Source organism: Lynx canadensis, chromosome A3, assembly GCF_007474595.2.
Source record: "Lynx canadensis isolate LIC74 chromosome A3, mLynCan4.pri.v2, whole genome shotgun sequence".
Taxonomy (NCBI): Eukaryota; Metazoa; Chordata; class Mammalia; order Carnivora; family Felidae; genus Lynx; species Lynx canadensis.
In genome coordinates this window covers 81159007-81181557 of record NC_044305.1, presented here as the reverse complement: position 1 = coordinate 81181557, position 22551 = coordinate 81159007, and the positions used below count along the sequence as shown (strand labels likewise).

The window sequence follows — 22551 nt, the reverse complement described above, 5'->3', positions numbered from 1 at the left end:
AGTGAGGATTAATGAGATAATATACATGGGGTACTTTTCTTTTATCGTGTGTCTGACTATAGCAAGATTCCAGTAAATGTTGAATGCTAATGCTTTTGCTGTTGTTGTTAATAACAACAAAGTTAAGTTATTCTATTTAGCCAATGAATCAGGGTGAGTGAACTGATTGTTAGGTGAACTGAGATATGTTAGGAAGATAGTGAAGAGTTTTGACTACCAGTGGAAAGCTAAACAGTTTAAGTCAGGTTTACGGGGATATAACACGTTCAATAAAATGCACCCTTTTTCTTAAAAAAAAAAAAAAAAGAATTTTTTTTTTTTTTATTTGAGAGATACAGAGAGTGTGGGAGAGGCACAGAGAGAGAGAGAGAGAGAGAGAGAGAGAGAGAGAGAGAGAGAATCTTAAGCAGGCTCCATGCTCAGCACAGAGCTCAATACAGGGCTCCCTCCCACTACCCTGGGGTCATGACCTGAGCTGAAATCAAGAATAAGACGCTCAACCAACTAAGCCACCCAAGCACCCCTAAAATTCACCATAAGTATATGATGACTTTAATAATAGAACTACCACAATCAAGATATTGACCAGTTCCATCACTGTTAAACATTGTCTCCAGCAGTCAGTTCTCTTCCCACATCCCAAAACCTTGACACCACTGATCTGATGTTCATCTGTATAATTTTGCTTTTTCCAAAATGTCCTATAAATGGAATTATACAGAATGTAGCTGTTGTCCCAGGCTCCTTTCATTTAACATAATGCTTTTGAAATTTATAGCATATGTTAGTGGTTTGTTCCTTTTTATTATAGAGTAGTATCAATTGTACGGATGCATCACTTTGTTTATAAACCCATTTATCAGTGAATAGACCTTTGAGTTGTCTCCAGTCTTTGCCTGTTACAATAATGCTGCTATAGACATTCATGTGCACATCTTTATGTGGGCATGTATTCTATTTCTTTTGTGTAAATACAAAAATTTTGTACATAAATGCAAAACTTTATAATATCTTTACAAAAAACTGCCAAATTGTTTTCTGAAGTGATTGTACCATTTTGTCTTCCTACTTTTGATATATCAGAGTTCGGGGTGCTCTTCATCTTCACCCGCACTTTATATTGTCTGTATGGTTTTTTTTGTTTTTGTTTTGTTTAACTTTTTTAATGTTTATTTTTTGGAGAGTTTTTAAGTATTTTCTCCCAGTCTATCGCTTATCTTTTCATTTTCTTGACAGTGTCATACAAAAGCAGTTTTAAATTCTGATGAATTCCAGTTTATCATTTCTTTCTTTTATTGTTCATGCTTGTGTCCTATCCTAAGAAGTTTCTGTATAACCCAAGTTACACAGATAATTTCCAGTGTTTTCTTATATCTGTGATCCATTTCTAGTTGATTTTTGTATGTAGTGCAAAGTATGAGTCAGTGTTCATTTTTCTGGATAGTTCCAGCACCTTTTGTTGAAGGCTATCCTTTCTCCATTGGCATCTTTGTTGAAAATCAATTGGCTATTTTTGTGTGGGTCTTTTTTTGAACTGTCTAATCTGTTCCTTTGACCTGTAAGTCCATCTTACACCAATACCACACTGTCTTAACTACTGTAGCATTACTAGAAGTCTTGGAATCAGGTAATGTAAGTCCTGGGATGTGAAGCCTTCTCAGTGGCCCCACCCCTCCTCCAGTGGTAACCAATTTGGTTTATGATCCTAGGCTTAAAGGTATTTTCTGTTTCTGTTCCTCACACAGTGGCCCTGGGGATGAAAGAGTTTGGTGCCCTTTCTCGGTGACTTAAGGCTTTTGCTTGGTATAAGAGGAGGGTGCAGGGAATTCGTCGGCATTGGTTCCTTTTCTCTAGTGGCAGCCATTCGCCTCCTGCTTGTCTGTGCTGCTACTGAGAGTGACTCTGTGGTCTCCTGCTCTGATCTCAGTGTTGCTTCCGAGTACCTTCCGGAGACCCATAGAGAAGAGCCTGTGAATGAGTGCACACTCTCCTTGTAGCTAGAGTTCTCATTTATTGTAAACATATACTAGTTCATATTTTGCCTTTGGGATTTTGTTAAAATGTTAGTTGTTTTCTTTCTTTTTTGCTTCTGTGGTAGTCACCTCTTCGTCCTATGCTCTGCCATAATGAGACATTTCGTGTGTCCCATCTCCTCAGAAGGGCTTGTGACTCTTTGGTATTCGTTCCTGTGGTTCTGGGACCTTTGTTCTCTGATGGGTTGAAGAAAAGTTATGATTTTGTAAATTATTATGGTTTTTCTTGTGGTTAGGGTAGTAGAACATTGTCTTACAGCTTTCTAAATTTTAAACAGAGTAGAACCCCAAGATTTTTAAACTAACAAATCACCTGATTAGAATTGCACTTCAGAAGGACTTATCAGATAGTATGTAGAATGGATTTGAGGTGATATGAAATGTCTTCTGTTTGGAATAGTTTCACTTAATTGTTATCATTTGAAGACGCAGCAGCCCAGGTGTGCTGCTCAGGAAGCCACCTCCACTATTGCCTAAATGTCCTTCATCCATGTTCCTGTAGCATGCATTGTCCACTTTCTGGAACACCAACCAGCTTTTAGGCAGCTCCCCAAAGCTCCCTGTCTCTGATTCATCTTTGTACACTCCAACTATTGTAGTATCTGACACATTCATTCCAGCATACGTATTCTCATATGTAGGTCCATATACTCATATACATACATATGTACATATATACATACATATATGTACATATACATACACATCTAAGAAAATACTTATCCAGAAGTTACTGTGTACCAAGCAGCTTTATTTAATGTTTGTTGACCTTATAATTGGACTCATTAAAATGCTAGTATATTTTTTCAGATAAGAAGTATTGAAGACCTCACCTAGGGCAATGTTTCTCAACTGAGACAGTTTTGTTCCCAGAGGATATTCAGAAGTGTTGGGATATTTTTGGTTGTCAGAGTTTGGGGAGTGGGCTGATACTGGTACTGAACATCCTATAATACACAGGACAGCCCTCGCAACAATGAATGATGTAGCCAAAATGTCAGTAGTGTAGAGGTTGAGAAACTCTGACCTAGAGTATTAATGTGCAAAATACTCTGAAAGTACATTTGATGGCACTTAGTCACCAATTCAATATAAGGAACCAAGGAGAAGGAGGAATAAAAGCTGAGTTGGAGATTTCCAGGCTGTGTGAGCAGGAGGATTGTAATAACAGCAATAGTAATTGAAACAGGAAAGAGGCAGGTTTGGGAAAGCTTATAGTAAACTCAGTTATGGTATGGAACATTTAGGAAATGTGTGACTTAATAAAGTGGTTCTGGATTAGAGATAAATTAGAAGCTGTTAGATTGAATGAGATTGATAGGAGAGAAAGAAGGGAAAATGAGGGTGGTTAACACGGAAGAAGCTTTGCACTTAGGAGATAGGAGACATCTTTTTCCTCCAGGAGGGGAGGAAGGAACCAGGAAAGCATTGTGTCACACAAGGACTGTGTTTCAAGCGTGAAGGTATGTGAATACTGCAGAGTAGTGAGGAAGCAGAAGTAGAAAAGTTACTAAATTTGGAAGTTCGGATGTCTTTAGTGATTTTGGCAGAAAGAAATTTCAGAAGATTGTTAATAGTAGAAGAAGGTGGTTTGGGGTGGTGGCAAGAATCAAATTTTAAGGGTTGAGAATAAAGAATATGGTATCAAGTTTCAGTGACTGAAGAAATATGATGGTGAAGGTTAGATGGAAAGAATAGTATCTTTAGGGGGGCGCCTGGTTGCTCAGTTGGTTAAGCGTCCAACTTCGGTTCAGGTCATGATCTCGCGGTCCATGAGTTCGAGCCCTGCTTCGACCTTGTGTTTCATGGGTTCGAGGCTCGCATTGGGCTCTGTGCTGACAGCTCAGAGCCTGGAGCCTGTTTTAGATTCTGTCTCTCTCTCTCTCTCTCTCTCTGTCTCTCTCTCTGACCCTCCCCTGTTCATGCTCTGTCTCTGTCTCAAAAATAAATAAACATTTAAAAAAAAAATTTAAAAAAAAGGAATGATATCTTTAGGGAAAGCAAGGTTCATCTTTAGGTGTGAAGGAAGGTTTTGGGGGTGTACTAGGTTCCCAGAGCTGCCAAAACAAATTACCACAGACCAAGTGGCTTAAAACCACAGAAATTTATTCTTTCATAATTCTAAAAGCTAGAAGTCCTATATCAAAGTGTTGTCGGCCATGCTTCCTCTGAAGGTTTTAGCAAAGAGTCTTTCCCTGCCTCTTTCTAGTTTCTGGTGCCTGCTGTCATTCTCTGTTGGCATTCTTTGGCTTATAGATGCACCATTTCAATATCTACCTCTGTCTTCATGTGGCCATTTTCCTTCTGTGTGTCTTTCTAAATTTCCTTAATTTTTTTTATTAAAAATTTTTTAATGTTTATTTATTTTGAGAGAGAGAGAGAGAGAGACAGACCGTGAACAGGTGAGGGGCAGAGAGAGAGGGAGACAGGGGCGGAGAGAGAGACAATCTGAAGCAGGCTCCAGGCTCTGAGCAGTCAGCACAGAGCCCTACGTGAGGCTTGAACTCAACAAACCGTGAGATCATGACCTGAGCCGAAGTAGGACTCTTAACCAATTGAGCCGCCCAAGTGCCTCTCCTTTCTTTTATAAGGACATCAGTCAGTGGATTTAGTGCCCACTCTAATCCAGTATGACCTTATAAAGTTCAGAGTAAACATGAATTTGGGCAGATACTATTCAGTACAGGGTGGTAGTTAAAATAAGGGGATGTTACCATAACGAGGTAACTACTTCCTAACTACTAGGATGCCTAAATAAAAGGACAGTAACAAGTGTTGGTGAGGATATGGAGATATTGGAACCCTCATACACTGCTGGGTAGGGTTTTAAAAAAAAATTGGCATTTTCTAAGAAGATTAAATATAAAGTTACCATATGACCCAGTAATTCCACTTCTAGGTATACACCTAAAAGAATTGAAAACATTTGTCCACACAAAAACCAGTACATGAATGTTCATGGCATCATTACTGATAGCCAAAAAGTAGAAAGAAACCAAATGTCCATCAATAGATGATTGGATAAACTGTGGTATATTCATTCAATAGAATATCATGCAGCCATTTAAAAGATGAAGTATTGATGCATGTCAACAACATGGATGAATCTTGAAAGCATTATGCTAAGTGAAAAAAGCTAGTCACAAAAAGCCATGTGTTATAGGAGTACGTTTACAGAGATTAGTGGTTGTCAGGAGCAACCTCAGGGAGGGAGGAATGGGAGTGACTGTGAAAGGTTATGGGTTTCTTTTGGGGTGAGGAGAATGTTCAGAAGTTAGTGGTAATGGTTTTATAACTATGAGTTTAAACCAGTTAATTGTACACTTGAAAAGGGTGAATTTTATTGTGTGTGAATTATATCGCTATTATTAATAAAAAAAATAGAAGATAAGGGGATTTTTATATTTCTAGGCTGAAGAAAGGTAAACTATTAGGTTGGTCACAACTTTGCTGATCTTGGTCCAGTCACGTGGTGACTTCTGCGTGGTTCTTTTAAGAGCAGTATATTGGAATTTATCATTTTAATAACTATGTAAGATTAGTACATTAGATTATTTAGCCCAGATTTGTCTTATAAATAAAAATAGTATATAATTTAAGCTGTGAATTATAAGATATGGGCCAAAGATGGCTGTTTGAATGATACCAGTATATTGTCCCAAATGTAAGAATAGTTAAAATGAATTTACCTAAGTTTAAATTTTCAGTATAGGTCATTGCTGAAAAAGTCTTCCTTTTCCATCTTTAAAGTAAATATGATTACTTTATTGGCTTACCTATAAAAGAAAAAGAAAATTTTGATACCAGAGTCCTATTGGTTTCGGATATGATCATGTTGACACATTCTTAAAATCATCTTTAAAAAATAATCTCTTAATTTGGAAGGCCTACTTTATTATTTTTATTTATTTATTTAAAAAAAAATTTTTTAACGTTTATTTTTGAGACAGAGAGAGACGGAGCATGAACGGGGGAGGGGCAGAGAGAGAGGGAGACACAGAATCCGAAGCAGGCCATCAGCCCAGAGCCCGACGCGGGGCTCGAACTCACGGACCGCGAGATCATGACCTGAGCTGAAGTCGGACGCTTAACCGACTGAGCCACCCAGGTGCCCCTGGAAGGCCTACTTTAAAGATTCACGTCATTGTATATTGAGCCAGATTGGTAGCTAACATTTTTTTGAGCACTTACTTTGTATTAAGCACTGTTTTGTGTTCTTATGAGTCATCTTTTTAAGTCCTCACAGAAAGCCCTTTGAGATAGAAATGAAGTAACTTGCCCAGCATTAGCTAACCATCTAAAGAGCTAGGATTTGAACCCAAGCAGTCTATCTTAAGAAGGGAAGCAGCCTGTGTTTTTAGCCACTAAATTATGATGGCTTTCTTAGATTAGATTAGGATAATGAAAAGTTCTTGAGATATGCATGAGTAGCACAGATCACAGTTGAAGTGTAAGTGTCAACTATACCAGAGTTAGACATGTAACATGGGCCAAAAACATATGTTTTAGGAAACACTGGAGACAATTAACAGTCCAGAGGACATGAACATAATTCTCATTGTTTTTCTCTGCCAGTATGAGGTGAAAGCTCCCGTTCCTTCTGCCTGTTTCAGGAATATTTGTAAGCAAATGGCAAAAATGCATGAAGCTATATTTGATCTTCTTCCAGAAGAACAAACACAAGTGAGTAGTAATTCCTAAAACTACTTTTTTTATACATAACATATGCATACAAATGTCTGATTTCAAAGTGCCTCTAGCTCTAACAGGCCAGAGCAATAATTGCTCTGCTATATGGTCAGCAATTATAAAAAGCAGATATTTTGTTTGTCCATTGAGTATAGAGATCCCAGATTCTACTTACGTCATTCATTATAGTATCAGTTTGAAAATCAGAGTTGGCATTTATCAATAGTAAAATATGTTGCTGTTATTATAATCCAGATGGGATAGTGAAGGAATTAGTGATAGAATTAATAATGAGAGGACACATGAAATAACTCAGTCAGTATACCATATTTTTGTTAGATCAACATAAATGATCTTAGTATGCATAAACCAGGAAAATAGTAAAATTTGGCACCTCTCACCTATGAAATATCCACTCCTTGTCCCTACTGTCTTCCCCTACAAAAGTGTTATCAGAGTTTTCTCCATTGTTCACCTACACTTCTACCCCATCCCCTCTACTTGCTTTGTTTCCCTCTCCTGATACTTTAAAGATTCCAGTATTTTTTCCCCAATCTTTTTTTTTTTTAATGTATATTTATTTTTGAGAGAGAGTGTGAGTGAGCTGGGGAGAGACAGAGAAAGAGGAGGACAGAGGATCCCAAGCAGGCTTTGCACTGATAGCAGTGAGCCTGATGCGGGGCTTGAACCCACAAACCATGAGATCATGACCTGAGCTGAAGTCAGATGCTTAACTGACTGAGCCACCCAGGCGCCCCTCCAGTCTTCTTTACCCACCTTAGCTTGTTCCCTCTATACGAGGCTATCTCATTTGAGCCCAGTTGTAGAATGATACAGTGTTGGAATACAAGCTTAGTTGTATGACTAATGAGCTTAACTTTCACTGGAATTTTTGCTCTTCAAACAAGTTTCTTATTTGAGTTTGCCTCTAATTGTTTGAGTATATAGAAATGGTATCTGGGAGCAAATTAGGGTCTTTTGCCTATTCTTTCTCGTGGTGGTTTCCTTTTCCATACCACCTCAGACTTCCATCTGACAGTACCTGTTTTTCTGCATGCTTCCCTAGGTTTTCATTTATCATTCCAAAGTCATGATTAAATATCATCCAACTCCTTTGAGGCCCACTGAGGATTGAGGAGGAGCCATAAGATATGGAGCACCCACTTGGGTCTCTCTTTTTTTTCCTTATTTCTTCCTAGCCAAGCCATCCTTCTCATTCCAAGTATAAGATCTCACCTCTGACATTCTCACTTTTTGGATTTGTCAATCTGAGTTCTAATTATGGCCAGGTCAAGGAGCTGGGCATACAGGTATTTCATGTTTGTTTTTTTTTTTTTAATCTGCATCATAATTTAAAGGGAACTCTTATCAAAGCTGGGCAAGAATTAGATTTTTATGTCAGTATTGTCACATAAATACCAGTAATTCCACAAAATTCCATAGGTGCCTTTATATATATTTCCTCCCATAGAAAACATGTTACTCCACAAAATCATTTTTTTTTTTAATTTTTTTTTTTTTAACATTTATTTATTTTTGAGACAGAGACAGAGCATGAACGGGGGAGAGTCAGAGAGAGAGGGAGACACAGAATCTGAAACAGGCTCCAGGCTCTGAGCAGTCAGCACAGAGCCCGACGTGGGGCTTGAACCCACGGACAGTGAGATCGTGACCTGAGCCGAAGTCGGACGCTCAACCGACTGAGCCACCCAGGTGCCCCCACAAAATCATTTCCAAAGATTATATAATTTCAGGTCAGGTATTTCCCACAGAAGTATTGGGCCATTGAATCAAAACTCTGCATGCAGGAGCAATAAAATACTTTGAAGTAATTTTATCAATTTAGAAGGATGAAAGTATCTTTGCCTCTACCATTGTGACTTTGTTGTTTTGTCTTGAAGTTCCTATTTAATATACTGCAGAATTCTCCATTTCTTTATACCTGGCTTGGTTCATCCCAGTTATATATCCCAGAGGACTTCAAAGGAGCAGAAAGGCAGTGATAAATCATATCACTAAAAGAAGTACTGCTGATAAGAAGAAAAAGAGGTTTTATCCAACTATAGAGAAAACTGTACTAAAATAGCAACTAAATACCTTCAGAGTAGCATCTTAAAAGTATATGCCAAAGCAAAGATTTTTAAAAAGTATTTTCTCCTGGGTGGCTCAGTTGGTTAAGTGTCCAGCTCTTGATTTCGGCTGAGGTCGTGATCTTGAGTTTCAGGAGTTCGAGCCCCATGTCGGGCTCCACACTGATAGTACCAAGCCTGCTTGGGATTCTCTCTCCCCCTCTCTGCCCCTCATCTGCTCGTGCTCTCACTCAAAATAAATAAATAAACTTAAATATATTTTTTCCAAATAATATTGATTTGATACTGATGACTCAGGTGCTTATGTCTTCTATTTCAAAAGAGCTTTAAGAAACGATATTACTTCTTTTCCAGATGTTATTTTTAAGAATTAATGCAAGTTATAAACTCCACTTGAAAAAACAGTTGTCTCATTTAAATGTGATAAATGATGGAGGACCTCAAAATGGGTATGTTTTCAACATATTTTTACTACATGCTCCAGTATTGGATTGCCTGATTGGTTTTTATTCATTATGCTGTCCTTTTCCATTATAATCTTGCCAGATCTGCACCATGGTAAAATCAGCAACTTTTTCCTCTGTGGAGAGGACATCTATATCAATTTGTCTATCTACATTAAAGTGTTTTATAAGTGGTCAATTACTTACATGTCTGTTTTGAGGTAGTGTGGGTCAGTAGCACATCCTTAGGTTATGCAGTAGTCTCCCTGTATCCAGACAGGACTCGAAGTCCTACTTTGTAGCTGTGTGACCATGAGAAGGTCCACTTAACTTCTGCCTTATTTATAAAATGAGAAGGATAAAATCTTCTGTAACTTTCATAAGGTTACAAAAAAACTGTGTGTGTATGTACATTTTTATTGTAAGCTTTTGAACAAATTATATGTACTATCAGTGAAATATTTTAGTTATACAAAACAATTTAGAATCAGAAAACTTGGGTTAAGTTCTGCCACTTACTAGTTGTGTGACGTTAGGTAAATCACTTATTTTTGCACTTTTATTTTCTTGGATTTGAAAATAGGGATGATGGTAAAAAGTACCGTCACAAAATTTTTGTGAAGAACATAAAGATATGGGGAAAAATTATATAAAATACAAAAGCACTGATCATGAAGCTACATCCTAATATGATTTTCTCAGTGTGCTACTCGTTCTGTGGATTTTAGGAATAAAACATTAAGTTTTGGGCTTCAATTTCAAACTTACAGGAAGAAATGAAAAAATGCATTTTGGAGTCAGAAATTGGCCCTGTCCAACAAAACAAGTACACTGAATTGATTTTGCAAAAAAATATTTGGGAGCTTCATAATACTGAACGTGTTGGCCACGCTGAGTTAGTTTTATGCAACAATCTGATTCTCTCCCTTAATTATTACCTGGTTCTTCTTTTTCTTTTTTTTTTTTTAAGAATTGTTATTTTCAAAAGTTTCAGAGCCACAGAAAAGTTCAAGGACAGTTTAATGAATACCAAATACGTCTCAGAGACTATTTTTAAAAAACTAGTATTTTTAAGCCTACTCGACCCATAACCTTCTATTTTTATTCCCATAGCTAAGTCTGGGTTGGTTCGTTCGTGGGTTTTTCTGACCAGTAGTTCTGAAGCATTGAAGCTAACTCATTACCTATTATTTTCTCTGTTAATATAGCTATTTGGGGGTCTTACCAACCTAGAGATCTTCACTGTCATATACTTTTAAAGACACTAATTCTGTGTAAGTCAATTCATGTCTTGTGAGTGATTCCTTGAAAGATAGAATTCCCTGAAAATTGACCTCTAGACTCTAGCAAAAGACATAATAAACTACCTGCTTATAAGTAATCTTTGTTCCTGGAATGGCTTTAAAAATGTACTTTTTTTTTTTCAAGATGAAATTCACATAAAATTAACCATTTTGCAGTTAACAATTCAGTAGCAGTTAGTACATTCACAAGTGTGTTCTAGTTCCTGTTGTCTAGTTGTCCAGTCAGATAATAAAATAAGATCAAAGCTTAAAAAAAAAAAAAACCAAGAAGAAACCCTGTACGCATTAAGCAGTTACTTGCTACCTTCCTTCTCCCCAGCCCTGTTTTTTAAATGGAATTTTTTTTATTTAAGACATTTTAAAAATACAGACGTAAAGAAAATATTTGTATTGCTGCTACTTAATCATTAACATTTATCATTTCGCTTGGAAAAATGTTCATGTTTTTAAAAAATGGCATTCCAAATGAAATTGAAGTATCCCTGGCTCCCATCTCCAATCCCATTCTCTTTCCCCAACCTTAGTCAATATGTCTAATAAATTTGGCCTACATTTTTAAGTCCTTCTCCTTATCTCTAGATCTTAAAAAAATATGTAGCACTGTTCTATAAACTTACATGGTATATTGTACATGTGCTGCTTACTTTATTCCACTCAGCATTGTTACTGGTTTATCTATTTGATAGGAGTTGTCCATTTTTTGACATTTCTCCCACTTGAATCAACTATATTTAATGCAGCCATTTCCCCAAGAGAGATTTCTAAGTTATTACTTTTTTCCATTACAACTATGCCACAGTGAAGATCTATATGCATGTCTAGTGGTGTAATCATTTCTTTAGAGTATATCCACAAGTTAATACAAGCATATGTACATTTTCACTCGGCTAGGTTTTGCCAGAATATTCTTCAAAGTAGCTGCACTATGTTGTCAACGTTTGCTATTAGATTTTTTTAATAATTGCAGGTGGTATCTTGTTTTGATTTGCATTTCCTAATGTTTGTCGTCTTTTCATATATTCATTAGTCATTCAGGTGTTCTCATTTCACTTTTCCTGTTCATTTTCTTTGTCCATTTTTCTCTTGGGTATTATCTTTTTCTTGTCGATTTTAGATTTTTGCATATGCTCTCAAACTAATCTTTTGTTGGTTATATGTGTTTGCCAATATTTCCTTTTATGTTAAACAAAAATTTTCAACTTTGATAGGATTATGGAAATATTTTTAAATGGAGATTTATGTTAATTTTAGGTTTAGTTTTGAATGTGGGGGACCTTGCCTTAGAAAGGTTTTGTTCTGTTTTGAGCTGTTGCTGTTAGTTTCAGTGCACTTACCATATTATCACAAGTATAATTTCAAATCTTTTTAAAGCATCTTAATTAGATGAGTTTTAAATGAAAAATATGGTCCTTGTTAAATTCTGCCATGTGATGAAAGGTCAAACATTAAGCACGTAAGTCCAAAAGCATTTATAAATTAGACTGTAGTACAAACATTAAAGGTGCTTCTAACACCTCTGTCCCCGTGTAGTCCAGCGATCCAGAACTTACGTGTTCATTAAAATACTAAAGCTGGATTTCTTCTTCTCTTTTACAAACTACTAAATTAAGGTCTCCTATTCTTCCATGGGCCATATTTGTCAAAATATACATCTACTCAGACCAGTCCCTGTTTTACATGCATGGAGCTTTGATATGTATCTGAGTGTTATTTCCTGGAATGTTCTTTCAAGTGTAGACATTAATGTGATAGCTCAATGCTCAAAAGTGTTAACACTTTCTTTTCTCATCTCGTGTTGCTATATATCAGTATCTAGTTTTATATGTAGTAATATATATGCATGAATCCCAGCCTTCATTAGCTTCTTTGGATGTTACTCAGGAAACCTTGTCTTTCACCTGATTTCATTAGTCACATATATGTACAGTTGATCCTTGAACAATGCAGGAGTTAGGGGCACCAAACTACTCACAAGTAGAAAACCCACATGTAGCTTTTGATTCCCCAGAAACTGAAGTACCAGTACCCACTATTGACCGGAAGCTTTACTGTTAATATCAACAGCTGATTGACACATACTTTGTATGTTATATACTATATTCTTATAATAAAGTAAGCTGGAGAAAATGTTTTGAAAATCATAAGAGAAAGTACATTTAGTGCTGTACTATGTCAAAAAAAATCTAATTAGATCCACGCAGTTCAAAGCTGTGTTGTTCAAGGGTCAACTGTATAGTCTAGTGACAACTGATTACAAAAAAAATCTTAACCTATTTTTCTATTTTGTTTCATGCTTTTTAAAGATAAATCTATTTTTTATTGGGCAGAATTATGAAACCAATTTCAACCTGCACTGGTTTATTCCTTTCCAAGATATTTATTGTTGAAATAGAGCGCTCTAACTATATGATGGCAGGAATCTTGCTAAGAGAAATATATTGACATTTGGTCCCTAGGAAATCTGAATTTTAATAGTCTAGCAGCTAGGAATAAGACTGACTCTGTGAGCATTGCTACTTTATCGTAGAGAGTGTGAGATTAAAAATAGTTTTCTCTCCAATGTTTAGGTTGGTCACAGCGGATGTAGCTTTTTACACTGGAAATCTTCAAGCCTTAAAAGGCCTTAAAGATTTGGACCTAAATATGTCCGAGATCTGGGAACAGAAGAGGTGATGACATACTGGAAAACTGGGTAGCTCATCTGACCATGGGATGTGTGTTTGTGAAGAAAATATGGATGCCTGTGATTCAAGAACTGAACCTGGAACCCAGAGTGAACGGGATAGGGGAAGGGGGAAAGGAAAGTATCAGTGTTGGGAAACTGGGATTCAGTGGGATCTACAAGGAATGCCATTTTTATGCTTCCTTCAGTGAGGAGTAACTGATCAGGTGTCTATAACATTTTTCATTCTCTCTGGAAACAGACTCAGGTTTCTTTGGACCAAATCCAAAAGAACACATAGCTGTAACACAGCTGTAGTTGACTAGAATGCTCTGTATACTTTATATTAAAAAATGCTTTGCATTTCTTCCAGTGCAATGAAATTCATATGGTGTCCCACCTTATTTAATGATGGTACAATTTAAAATATTAAAATCTTAGTCAACCTCTGTAGAAAGTTTTCTCTATGAAAGTAAAGCTGTTTGAAAAATTATTTTTTTACACAGATCTTTCTATGAAAAATAAACATCTTTTGATTGCTTGGATTTAGGAACTCAATTTTTGTTTTAGTGACCAATGTCAAGTTTCAGGCCTCGTGTGTCACGTATTTAATCTTTCTACCACGACTGTATGTCATCTGAGTAAAGCCTTCCAGAATAGTCTAAATACTTGAAAGTCTGATCACAGTAATAATTAAAGAAAAAGATATTGGCATTTATTTATGCAACTACTAATTTAAATACTTTTCAGAAGGGGTATGTGAAAGGCTGCAGTTTAATAGCTGTATTTTTATACAAGTATCTATGAAGGGTTGGTTTGTGGGTTTTTTTGCCTTTTTATTTCTAGCAAATGGTTAGAATACATTTTCATATATTCTGCGTATTTATGAGTTCTCATTTTAACATTTAGATAACAGATGAAGTATGGCCCCCTTGGGTTTTTGTTTTTAAGTTACTTTAGACATGTATATGAACAAAGACCAGGGAGAAATGCAACTTTTAAAATATAGGCTGCTGTTCTGCGGCCAGAAATATAAGGTGATGAGTAAGTTATTTAAAGATTTTATAATACCTACCTTCAAAATTAGAATCAGCAGCACTCCACAAATGAAAGTGCCTGTGCCTCACCTCACACCGGGAGTCTTGCCTAACCCCGTCAGAGTGCCTAATCTTGTTGTGATTATGTACAATGAAATAATAGTCTTATTTTGTGCTCTTCCATTTCCTAAAAGGAAAGCCTGTTTTATCATTACTAAGGTATGTCATTGGTTCTTAAACTGTCTAAAAATAAAGCTGTAAAAAATTACCAGACTTTATAAGGCAACTTTTTTTTTTAATACTGTACAAGTAAATTTTAAATTACAAGCAGCCTACTTAAAAACAAGAATGGAAGAATTAGAAAATGTAATTAATCCTTAGAGAAAATCCACAAATTCAACTACCAGCAGAGCTGATTTGGAAGGTTATTCATGAATATTTTCAGTGACAACAAGAAAGCTTCAAGGAAAGGGAACTTGTTATAAAGTTCTACCTCCACCCCACCATACTGGAGAACAAGTATGTAAGTGAAAAACCCTACCTCTACCCACCCCATCCCTTCACCTGGGAGAAGAAACATTACTTTTGTTCATAAGTGGAGAGTCTGTGGAAAGCATGGCAGGCATCCCAGCTTTAGAACTAGATGAAAGGTATGGAATACCTTCAGGTTTAATTCCTATGGAAAGAATGATGTGGTTAAGAGTCTTAGAAATGCAAAAACTAGATGTGTCAGGTAGCTGGCCAGTGAATACTTAAATATTTCAAGACTAAATCTTCCAAACGAAATAGCAACTTTCGCAAGAGTCAACTGTTTTTCTTCATTTCATGAAGTTAGCATTGAAAGTATACATGTACACATGGATTGCCTCACAGCTTTATTTTTTAAATCACAAGCAATTCAAAGTGACCATCATTGAGGCCTCTGTTCAAAGATGTTCCAGCAGAGCTGCCCCAGTTTTAAGATTAAACAATATTGCACTTTAAGATGAACTTTCAGGATCCTCATTAAAGAAAAGTATTGCTTCCAACTGTGCTTTTTCTTGGACTAAAAGCATATTGCAAACTCTACTTTAAAAATTAACACTGCAGGGTACAGTAGCATAGTAAAGTACCTGCCGATTTTAGAATCCTAGAGAACATTTCATCGTTAAGAAACTGTTTAGCCCATAATTAGTATGAAGTGTACACAGTATTTTTTTTTTTTCATTTCAGTGGTCCAAGATCCGAAGGTTCCCAGATACAATCTTGTTCTCTAATACTGCTCCAGGTGGGATGTCAATTCGGTCACCATGATTTGCAATGATGATAACTGTTCCCTATGTGACAGGGAAAACAAAACAGAAGAGAGTGTACTTGAAACTGCAGCCGAAATGCAACTGATTTCCTTACAATCACCGAATTTATGCAGAATTCCATTTACAATGGAACAGTTGTATTTCTAAGCAATATTAACCACGAAAAAATATGTTAAGGAAAATTGTATAATGTGTCCCTCTAACAATCCTGCCAGTAGTTCCAGATGCCCTGCCTCTGTATCAGAGGTGGTACCAGGAGTGAGAAGTGGACCCAGTGCCACAGCATAACTGGCCCTTTTGAAGAACCACTTGCAATGTCACCAGCATTACCTACCTTCATAAAGATACTGAGGTGCTTGGTTTATATTTACATATAGGTTTGGATTTGTTTTGTTGTTAAAACCAGTTTACTAATTTATTTTTCATGTCTTAGGGGAGACTGTTTAGATGAGGCAGTCTCCGCAATAAAGTTCCGTGTACATATATGCATATGTATATATACACACGTATGTATGTCTGTATAGTTGACCCTGGAACAACATGTGTTTGTGCAAGTCCATTTACATGCATTTTTTCGATACAGTACTATGTCTTTTCCTTATGATTTCCTCAACATTTTCTTTTCTCTAGCTTGCTTTGTTATAAGAATACAGTACATAATAAAAACACCTACTAAAATATGTGTTAATCAACTATTATCAGTAAGGCTTCCACTCAGTAATAGACTATTAGTCTGGGGGAATCAAAAGTTAGATGGGGATTTTCAGCTGCATGGGGCTCAGCACCCCAAATCCCCCATGTTGTTCAGGGGTCAACTGTATATACATCTAGACACACACACATATATATATACATGCACATATATCCTTATGTTTTTTTCAAGATCTTCATTTAAGTAGTTTTACTAAGAATGCCACATGTAATCTAAGCATAGGATTTTTAAAAAAATAATTAGGAAAAAGCTGTGGTATCTTTGGTTCTGTGCTTTAATATTTATACCCATAGTCCTTCCTATTTCTTAAGCTAGAAGAATACTCAAAGTACCCAAGTACTATGGTGTAGTATCTTTACTATCAGTAAGATCAGTATCTTTAGACTGATGACAACAGATTACCTTAACAGGAATAGATTATGTTCAGTATAACTGAAGTTGCCATTTTTTCTACTTTCATTAAGATTCAGATTTGGTGAGCTAATGCTAATTTAACAGTGATTCTATTTTAAAGACTCCGATTTTCAGGGGCGCCTGGGTGGCGCAGTCGGTTAAGCGTCCGACTTCAGCCAGGTCACGATCTCGCGGTCCGGGAGTTCGAGCCCCGCGTCAGGCTCTGGGCTGATGGCTCAGAGCCTGGAGCCTGTTTCCCATTCTGTGTCTCCCTCTCTCTCTGCCCCTCCCCCGTTCATGCTCTGTCTCTCTCTGTCGCAAAAATAAATAAACGTTGAAAAAAAAAAAAAGACTCCGATTTTCAGTAAAATAGTACCAGTTAAATTACTTCATGGTATTTGCTTTCCATTTGAATGCTATATTCCATAAAGTTCATATATACAACAATTATGATTGTATTTTAACTATGTCATATATCTACGGAAGATAGTATTAATACTAAATATTGTGGTAAGCTATTTCATTTTTTAAATGTATTTATGTCTTATAAACAAACATCTGGTATAGACTAAGAAGTATTCCTTAAAATAAAGGTAAATTTAGGACTAGAAAATAAACTTGTTTTGTAAAGCTAGCAGAACTAAAAATTTCATCTTAACACACCTTTAGTGAAACATTCTTGCCAAATGTCACATCTCCTGAAACTGTGAGGTGATCCAATTCAAGCATATCTGGTATACTTTCAAATCTCCTTAGATAATCCTGAACCTGAAAGGGAAGGAAGAAGACATTGTTTCAAAAATGGGTTAACAGAAAAAGCAGGTATTCAATTTACAAGTTAGTTTAACTGAACTGTGAAAACATTATTTATGGCCAAGCTCAGACCCTCTATGGGAAGAACCAATTTATTAAGCACTTTCTATACGCTAGATCCTGTGCAGGAGAGACCAGGAGATATGAACAACGTCCTTACAATCAAGCAATTTATAACACCACTGAGCAGATCAGACAATAAAAAGACAGGGGTGCCTGGGTGGCTCAGTTGGTTGAGCAGTGAGTGACTCTTGACTTTGACTCAGGTCATGATCTCAGGGTTCTTGAGTTCAAGCCCCATGTTGGGTTCTGCACTGACAGGCTCTGAGATTCCTTCTCTCTCTCTCTCTCTCTCTCTCTCTGCCCCCCCCCCCAAATAAACATTAAATACATACACACATACATACATAAAAAGGTAACCAGGGTGCCTAGATGGCTCAGTCAGTTAAGCATCTGACTTTGGCTCAGGTCATGATCTCATGGCTTGTGGGTTTGAGCCCCGCATTGGGCTCTATGCGACAGCTAAGAGCCTGCTTCGGATTCTGTATCTCCCTATCTCTCTGTTCCTCCCCCATTTGTTCTCGCTCGCTGTCTCAAAAATGAATGAATTAATCAAAACATAACCAACATGATAAGAGCCCAATGAGTAATTCAAATAATCTGGAGTTTAGCTGGAAAGAGAAAGAGAGATCATCACTGTTTGAAGCAAGCTAGACTGGAGCTGGGCTTTATGGGATGGGTAGGATTCAGAAGAAATGGAGTATTTCATGAACAGCAGCACAAATTATCATTATAAATGATCACTATTTTTACCGCCTCTTGTTTCCTTAGATTTATAGGCACTAGAAATTGTCTGTCTTATATGGCCTCATTTCCTGTTTTGCTAAGAAAATTAGAAGCAACCTGAAAAGTTTCACTGGCTTCTACTACCACTCAGTTGCTCCCTAGCCCATTACTCTGTCCCTCCTGTTACTGGGGTGGGACTCTTTACTCCAACTTAAGGCTAGTCCTTCTTATGGCCTAATTCAAGGGTATTATCCAGTGATTATTTCTCCTTCAGTGTTTTCTCCCTCTGACTGCACCAATTCTGATCAATGTATAAACGTGCCATAAATTCTCCCATCTTTAAAAAGCAAACAAAATATCTCATCATATATCCCGTTCTATCTATGGCTGCTTTTTGTTGTTGCTTTTCTGTAAAACCAATTTCTTGAATTAGTTGTCCAAATTCATCCAATTTCTCTTCTATTAAATCCATTCCAGTCAAGCTCCAGAACCTCTATATTGATAAATCTGGTGGTGAATTCTCCTTGATCTTACTGGAACCATTCATCTTACTTGAATCAGCAGCAACACCTGACACAGGTGATCTTTCTATCTTTCTTTTCTTTTCTCTTCTCTTTTCTTTTCATTTTTCTTTTTTCTCTTTTCTCTTTTTTCTTTTCTCTTCTCTTTTCTTTTCTCTTTTTCTCTTTTTCCCTCCCTCCCTCCCTCCCTCCCTCCCTCCTCCTCCCTTCCTCCCTTCCTCCCTTCCTCCCTTCCTCCCTTCCTCCCGACATTTTCTTAATTTGGCTTTCAGGACATACACATTCATGGTTTTCCATGCAGTTCCTCACCTGTAACTCGTCAGTCACCTTTACTGCTTCCTTCACCTCATCCCCATCCTCTAAGCCTTGACTACCTTAGAGGCTAAGTTCTTGGGACACCTCCTCCTAGGTGATCCCTATCTCATGGCTTTAAATACCAGCTGTACATGGAGGACATGTACCTATATCTTCTAGATCTCTCCTCTGATCTAAAAAGAATCTAATAAATTTGAAGGTCTAATAAATTCAGTATCTCCAAAACTCAACTCCCCATCCTGCTTTCCCTACATCTGTTCCCCTAAACCTACTTCCCCCATTTCTGTAAGTGGCTGGCAATTCCATGCTTCCAATTGCACAAGCTAAAAACCTTGGCGTCTTTCCTAATCTTTTCACTTACACTCCCCATCTAGTCCAACAGCAAATCCTGTAGCTACAACTTTCAAAATATCTCAGAACATCAACTATTTCCACTGCCATCACCCTGGTCAAAGCCACCATTTCCTCTTGCCAGGATTCCTGCAATAGCCTGTTCCCTGGTTTCCCTGATTCCACCCTTCCTCACCAGATCAGTCACTTCACCCCTCAGCTCACAACTCTGATGGTTTTTCATCCACCAGAAGAAAAGAAAAAAAAAAAAAAAAAGCCACCTACATTCCCAATATTCAATGACAAGGTTCTACATATTGGGCTTGTTCCCTCTTTGACCAACTCCTCCCCCCATCTCTCACTTGCTCTGCCCCAGGCAGACTGTGTTCTGTCCCTAAAACACATTCATCCTCTGAGTAGCCATTAACCACTCAGCCCATATTCTCAAATTAGAGCAGCTCAAGTTCTTATCTCCTGCAAGGTATGGAAGATGCTAGAAAGAGTGAGGGGAAAGTGAAGGCAGGGTGAGGCTGGGTAGAAAAATGGCTGGCAATACCCTTTCAGAATGTGGGAAAATGGTGAGTATTTGTACCACCAGGATTTTCCCAGCTCAGCCAGGCTGATGAGAGGCACCCAAAACAGGGACTGATGCTATCCTGGGAAATGCAGCATAGCCACAAGACCCAGAATCATCTGCCATCAATATATGAGGTAGTACATACCTCCACACCAGGTGGCACTTAAACCACAACCAGGACTAGAACAGGCCTGGAGGGCATAACAGGACTCCAGGCCAGCCACAAAGGCTCACCCTGTCACCTTCATTAACCTCACAATATTTTATGTGATGAAATTTTTTTAAATGTTAATTTATGAGAGAGAAACAGAAAGAGAGCAAGAGCAGGGGAAAGAGGGAGAGGTAGAAAAGCCCAAGCAGGCCCCTCACTGTCAGCGCAGAGCCCTATATGGGGCTCAATCCAACGAACCATGAGATCACGACCCAAGCTGAAACCAAGAGTCAGACACTTAAGTGACTGAGCCACCCGGGAACCTCCATGATGAAATTTTTTGAATTCCATTTATCACGTTAGGGTGGGGTTTTACTATACTTGCTATTGCCCTTGCCCAGAATGCTTTTCACCCCAGATACTTGCATGATATACTTCATTTCTCAGGGAGATCGTCTCTCTGGCCACCCAGTATAAAATTATACCAACACCACCCCACCCACACATTTCCTACTCCTGCTTTATTCTCCTTCATACTATTTCCCATCACTTGACATATATACATTTTTTTGCTTATTATCATTTTTACCTCACCAGAATATTCACGAAGGCAAGGATTTTAGTCCATTTTATTTGCTGCTAAATATCCAGCACTTAGATCACTGCCCAGCACATGGTACGGGCTCAATATTTGTTAAACAATTAACATTCTCCCACTGATGAAAACAGTAAATGGTTTTACAAGAGACATAAAGTAAAATGTCCCCAAATGTAAACATTCTTTTCTACTCTATAGCAATAATCAGATTTCAAAAGTGAATTACATGTTTATCTTCAACAGCTGATTCCTTTTAAAAGACATCAAAGACAGAGGACTATAATAGGTTAGCAGCTGAGACTAATTAGACCCCAATTCATATGTGTATCATTTTTATACTTACACATTTAAGAAATACAAATGCACATGTATATCGTATCTATAATTACGTACCTTTGTAAAAGAACTGCCTAATTTAACCAAGGGTACTGTAGGAAATTCCCTCTTTTCACTCATTGTCAAAGATCCTGCATTAAGGCTATAGAGGTTTGACATCACAAGCAAGAGATCTGATGTGGTTTTGACAGGTAGAAAACGGCTCCTAGGAACATTAATACCTAGAGAGTTCTCAAAACTTTTAATGGCAGCCCCTACTGCAGTTTCTAACTGAATGACATTCAGGCCTCCATCCAAAGTCTGTAAGAAAAAAAAGGGGTCGGGGGAGAGAAGAAACAGGTTTTAGCAACTTTGTTTCGTGGAGGCTAGTTAATATTTGGGGAGTGGTTTCAGAGATCCATTGAAGGAAACAATTTTGAGAACTGATATTTAGCAAGCACATACCATATGCCAGGTGCTTATACATACGTGGTCTTTTTTTGGCATCATAACTCCTCTCTTTATTAATATTTCCATTTTACAATAAGGAACCAAATGTTCACAGAAAACTCATGCAAGGTGCCTGTCTGTGGCCAAAAGACCTTTAAGTGTCAGAGCAACAAGTAAGACCGAGGTCGGTTGCTCTATTTTTGGGCCCTGTCCTCTTGCTGCTACCACAGCCCCAGGTGAAGTGAGGGTACCAGGGCTTGGCACACTAAAGAGATGGATGGGTGTAGACTCGGAAGGACAGGGCCAGAAACTGGAGAGACTGACTAGGCAAAAAGGAGGAACCAATGAATAGGTGGACCAGACAGAGTGGGGGCAGCAGGTCTGCGTGCAGCCCACCTATTATGATCTTAGGAACCAGGGAGACCAGGTCTGCACCTGTGGCTTACCTTTGGATTCACGATGATTTCCATATCAATAGCATTTTGCTCTTGCAGTCTTTTAACTGCCGCAAGAGAGATCCATAGGTTGTTTGTGTTAAATATTTTGAATTTTGATACAGACTTGAACTCATCAACATGTGCTTTTGGCACTTGAGCGATTTCCACCAGTCTCAGTTTGCCTTCATACTGAGTGAGGGTCCCACCCTAGAAAGGCAGACAGGAGTGTGTGAGTGCCTCCACATCTCTCCCAGTCACAGCCATACCACACTATTTTCTAGTCTGTGAAAGGACATTGATGATAAATAAAGCCCCCCAGAAATCAAACGCTTTCGCACTGATTCAATCTGTAATACGCAGCAACATACATATTATAGTAGTGAACCAAAAAAAATATTCAGGTTGTGTGTCATTTTATACTGTGTACCCACCCTCTCATCCACAATAAAAGCCGTGGGAGTGTATCTGAGTCTTCCTCACTTTTTGAAGGCCTGCTACTGGAACGGCCATTCCTCTTATTCCCAAACCACAGTCCATCACTAAACAACTAGTCCTACCACCTCAGACCCTGCTGTGACTGACTGGCTGCAGGATCAGCGG

The 22551-nt window shown here is 37.7% G+C and overlaps 2 protein-coding genes across 5 annotated transcripts in view; one reads left to right on the top strand and one right to left on the bottom strand.

The window, feature by feature from the left end:
- Positions 1-14526, top strand: part of VPS54 (VPS54 subunit of GARP complex) — a 140239-nt gene extending 125713 nt beyond the window's left edge. The window contains 3 exon segments of the mRNA XM_030310699.1: positions 6609-6716; positions 9167-9261; positions 13127-14526. Of these exon segments, the coding sequence (XP_030166559.1) occupies positions 6609-6716; positions 9167-9261; positions 13127-13232 (309 nt within the window). The 3' untranslated portion in view covers positions 13233-14526.
- A 590-nt stretch (positions 14527-15116) lies between these two features.
- The window catches only part of UGP2 (UDP-glucose pyrophosphorylase 2), a 65397-nt gene continuing 57962 nt past the window's right edge, over positions 15117-22551 (bottom strand). For all 4 annotated transcript variants that reach the window (XM_030310695.2, XM_030310692.1, XM_030310694.2 and 1 more), the window contains exons 7-10: positions 21961-22158; positions 21143-21385; positions 17322-17426; positions 15117-15574 (exon numbers count right to left, since the gene is read on the bottom strand). In XM_030310695.2, coding sequence (XP_030166555.1) covers positions 15467-15574; positions 17322-17426; positions 21143-21385; positions 21961-22158 — 654 coding nt within the window. In that variant the 3' untranslated portion in view covers positions 15117-15466. The remainder of the gene's footprint in view (positions 15575-17321; positions 17427-21142; positions 21386-21960; positions 22159-22551) is intronic.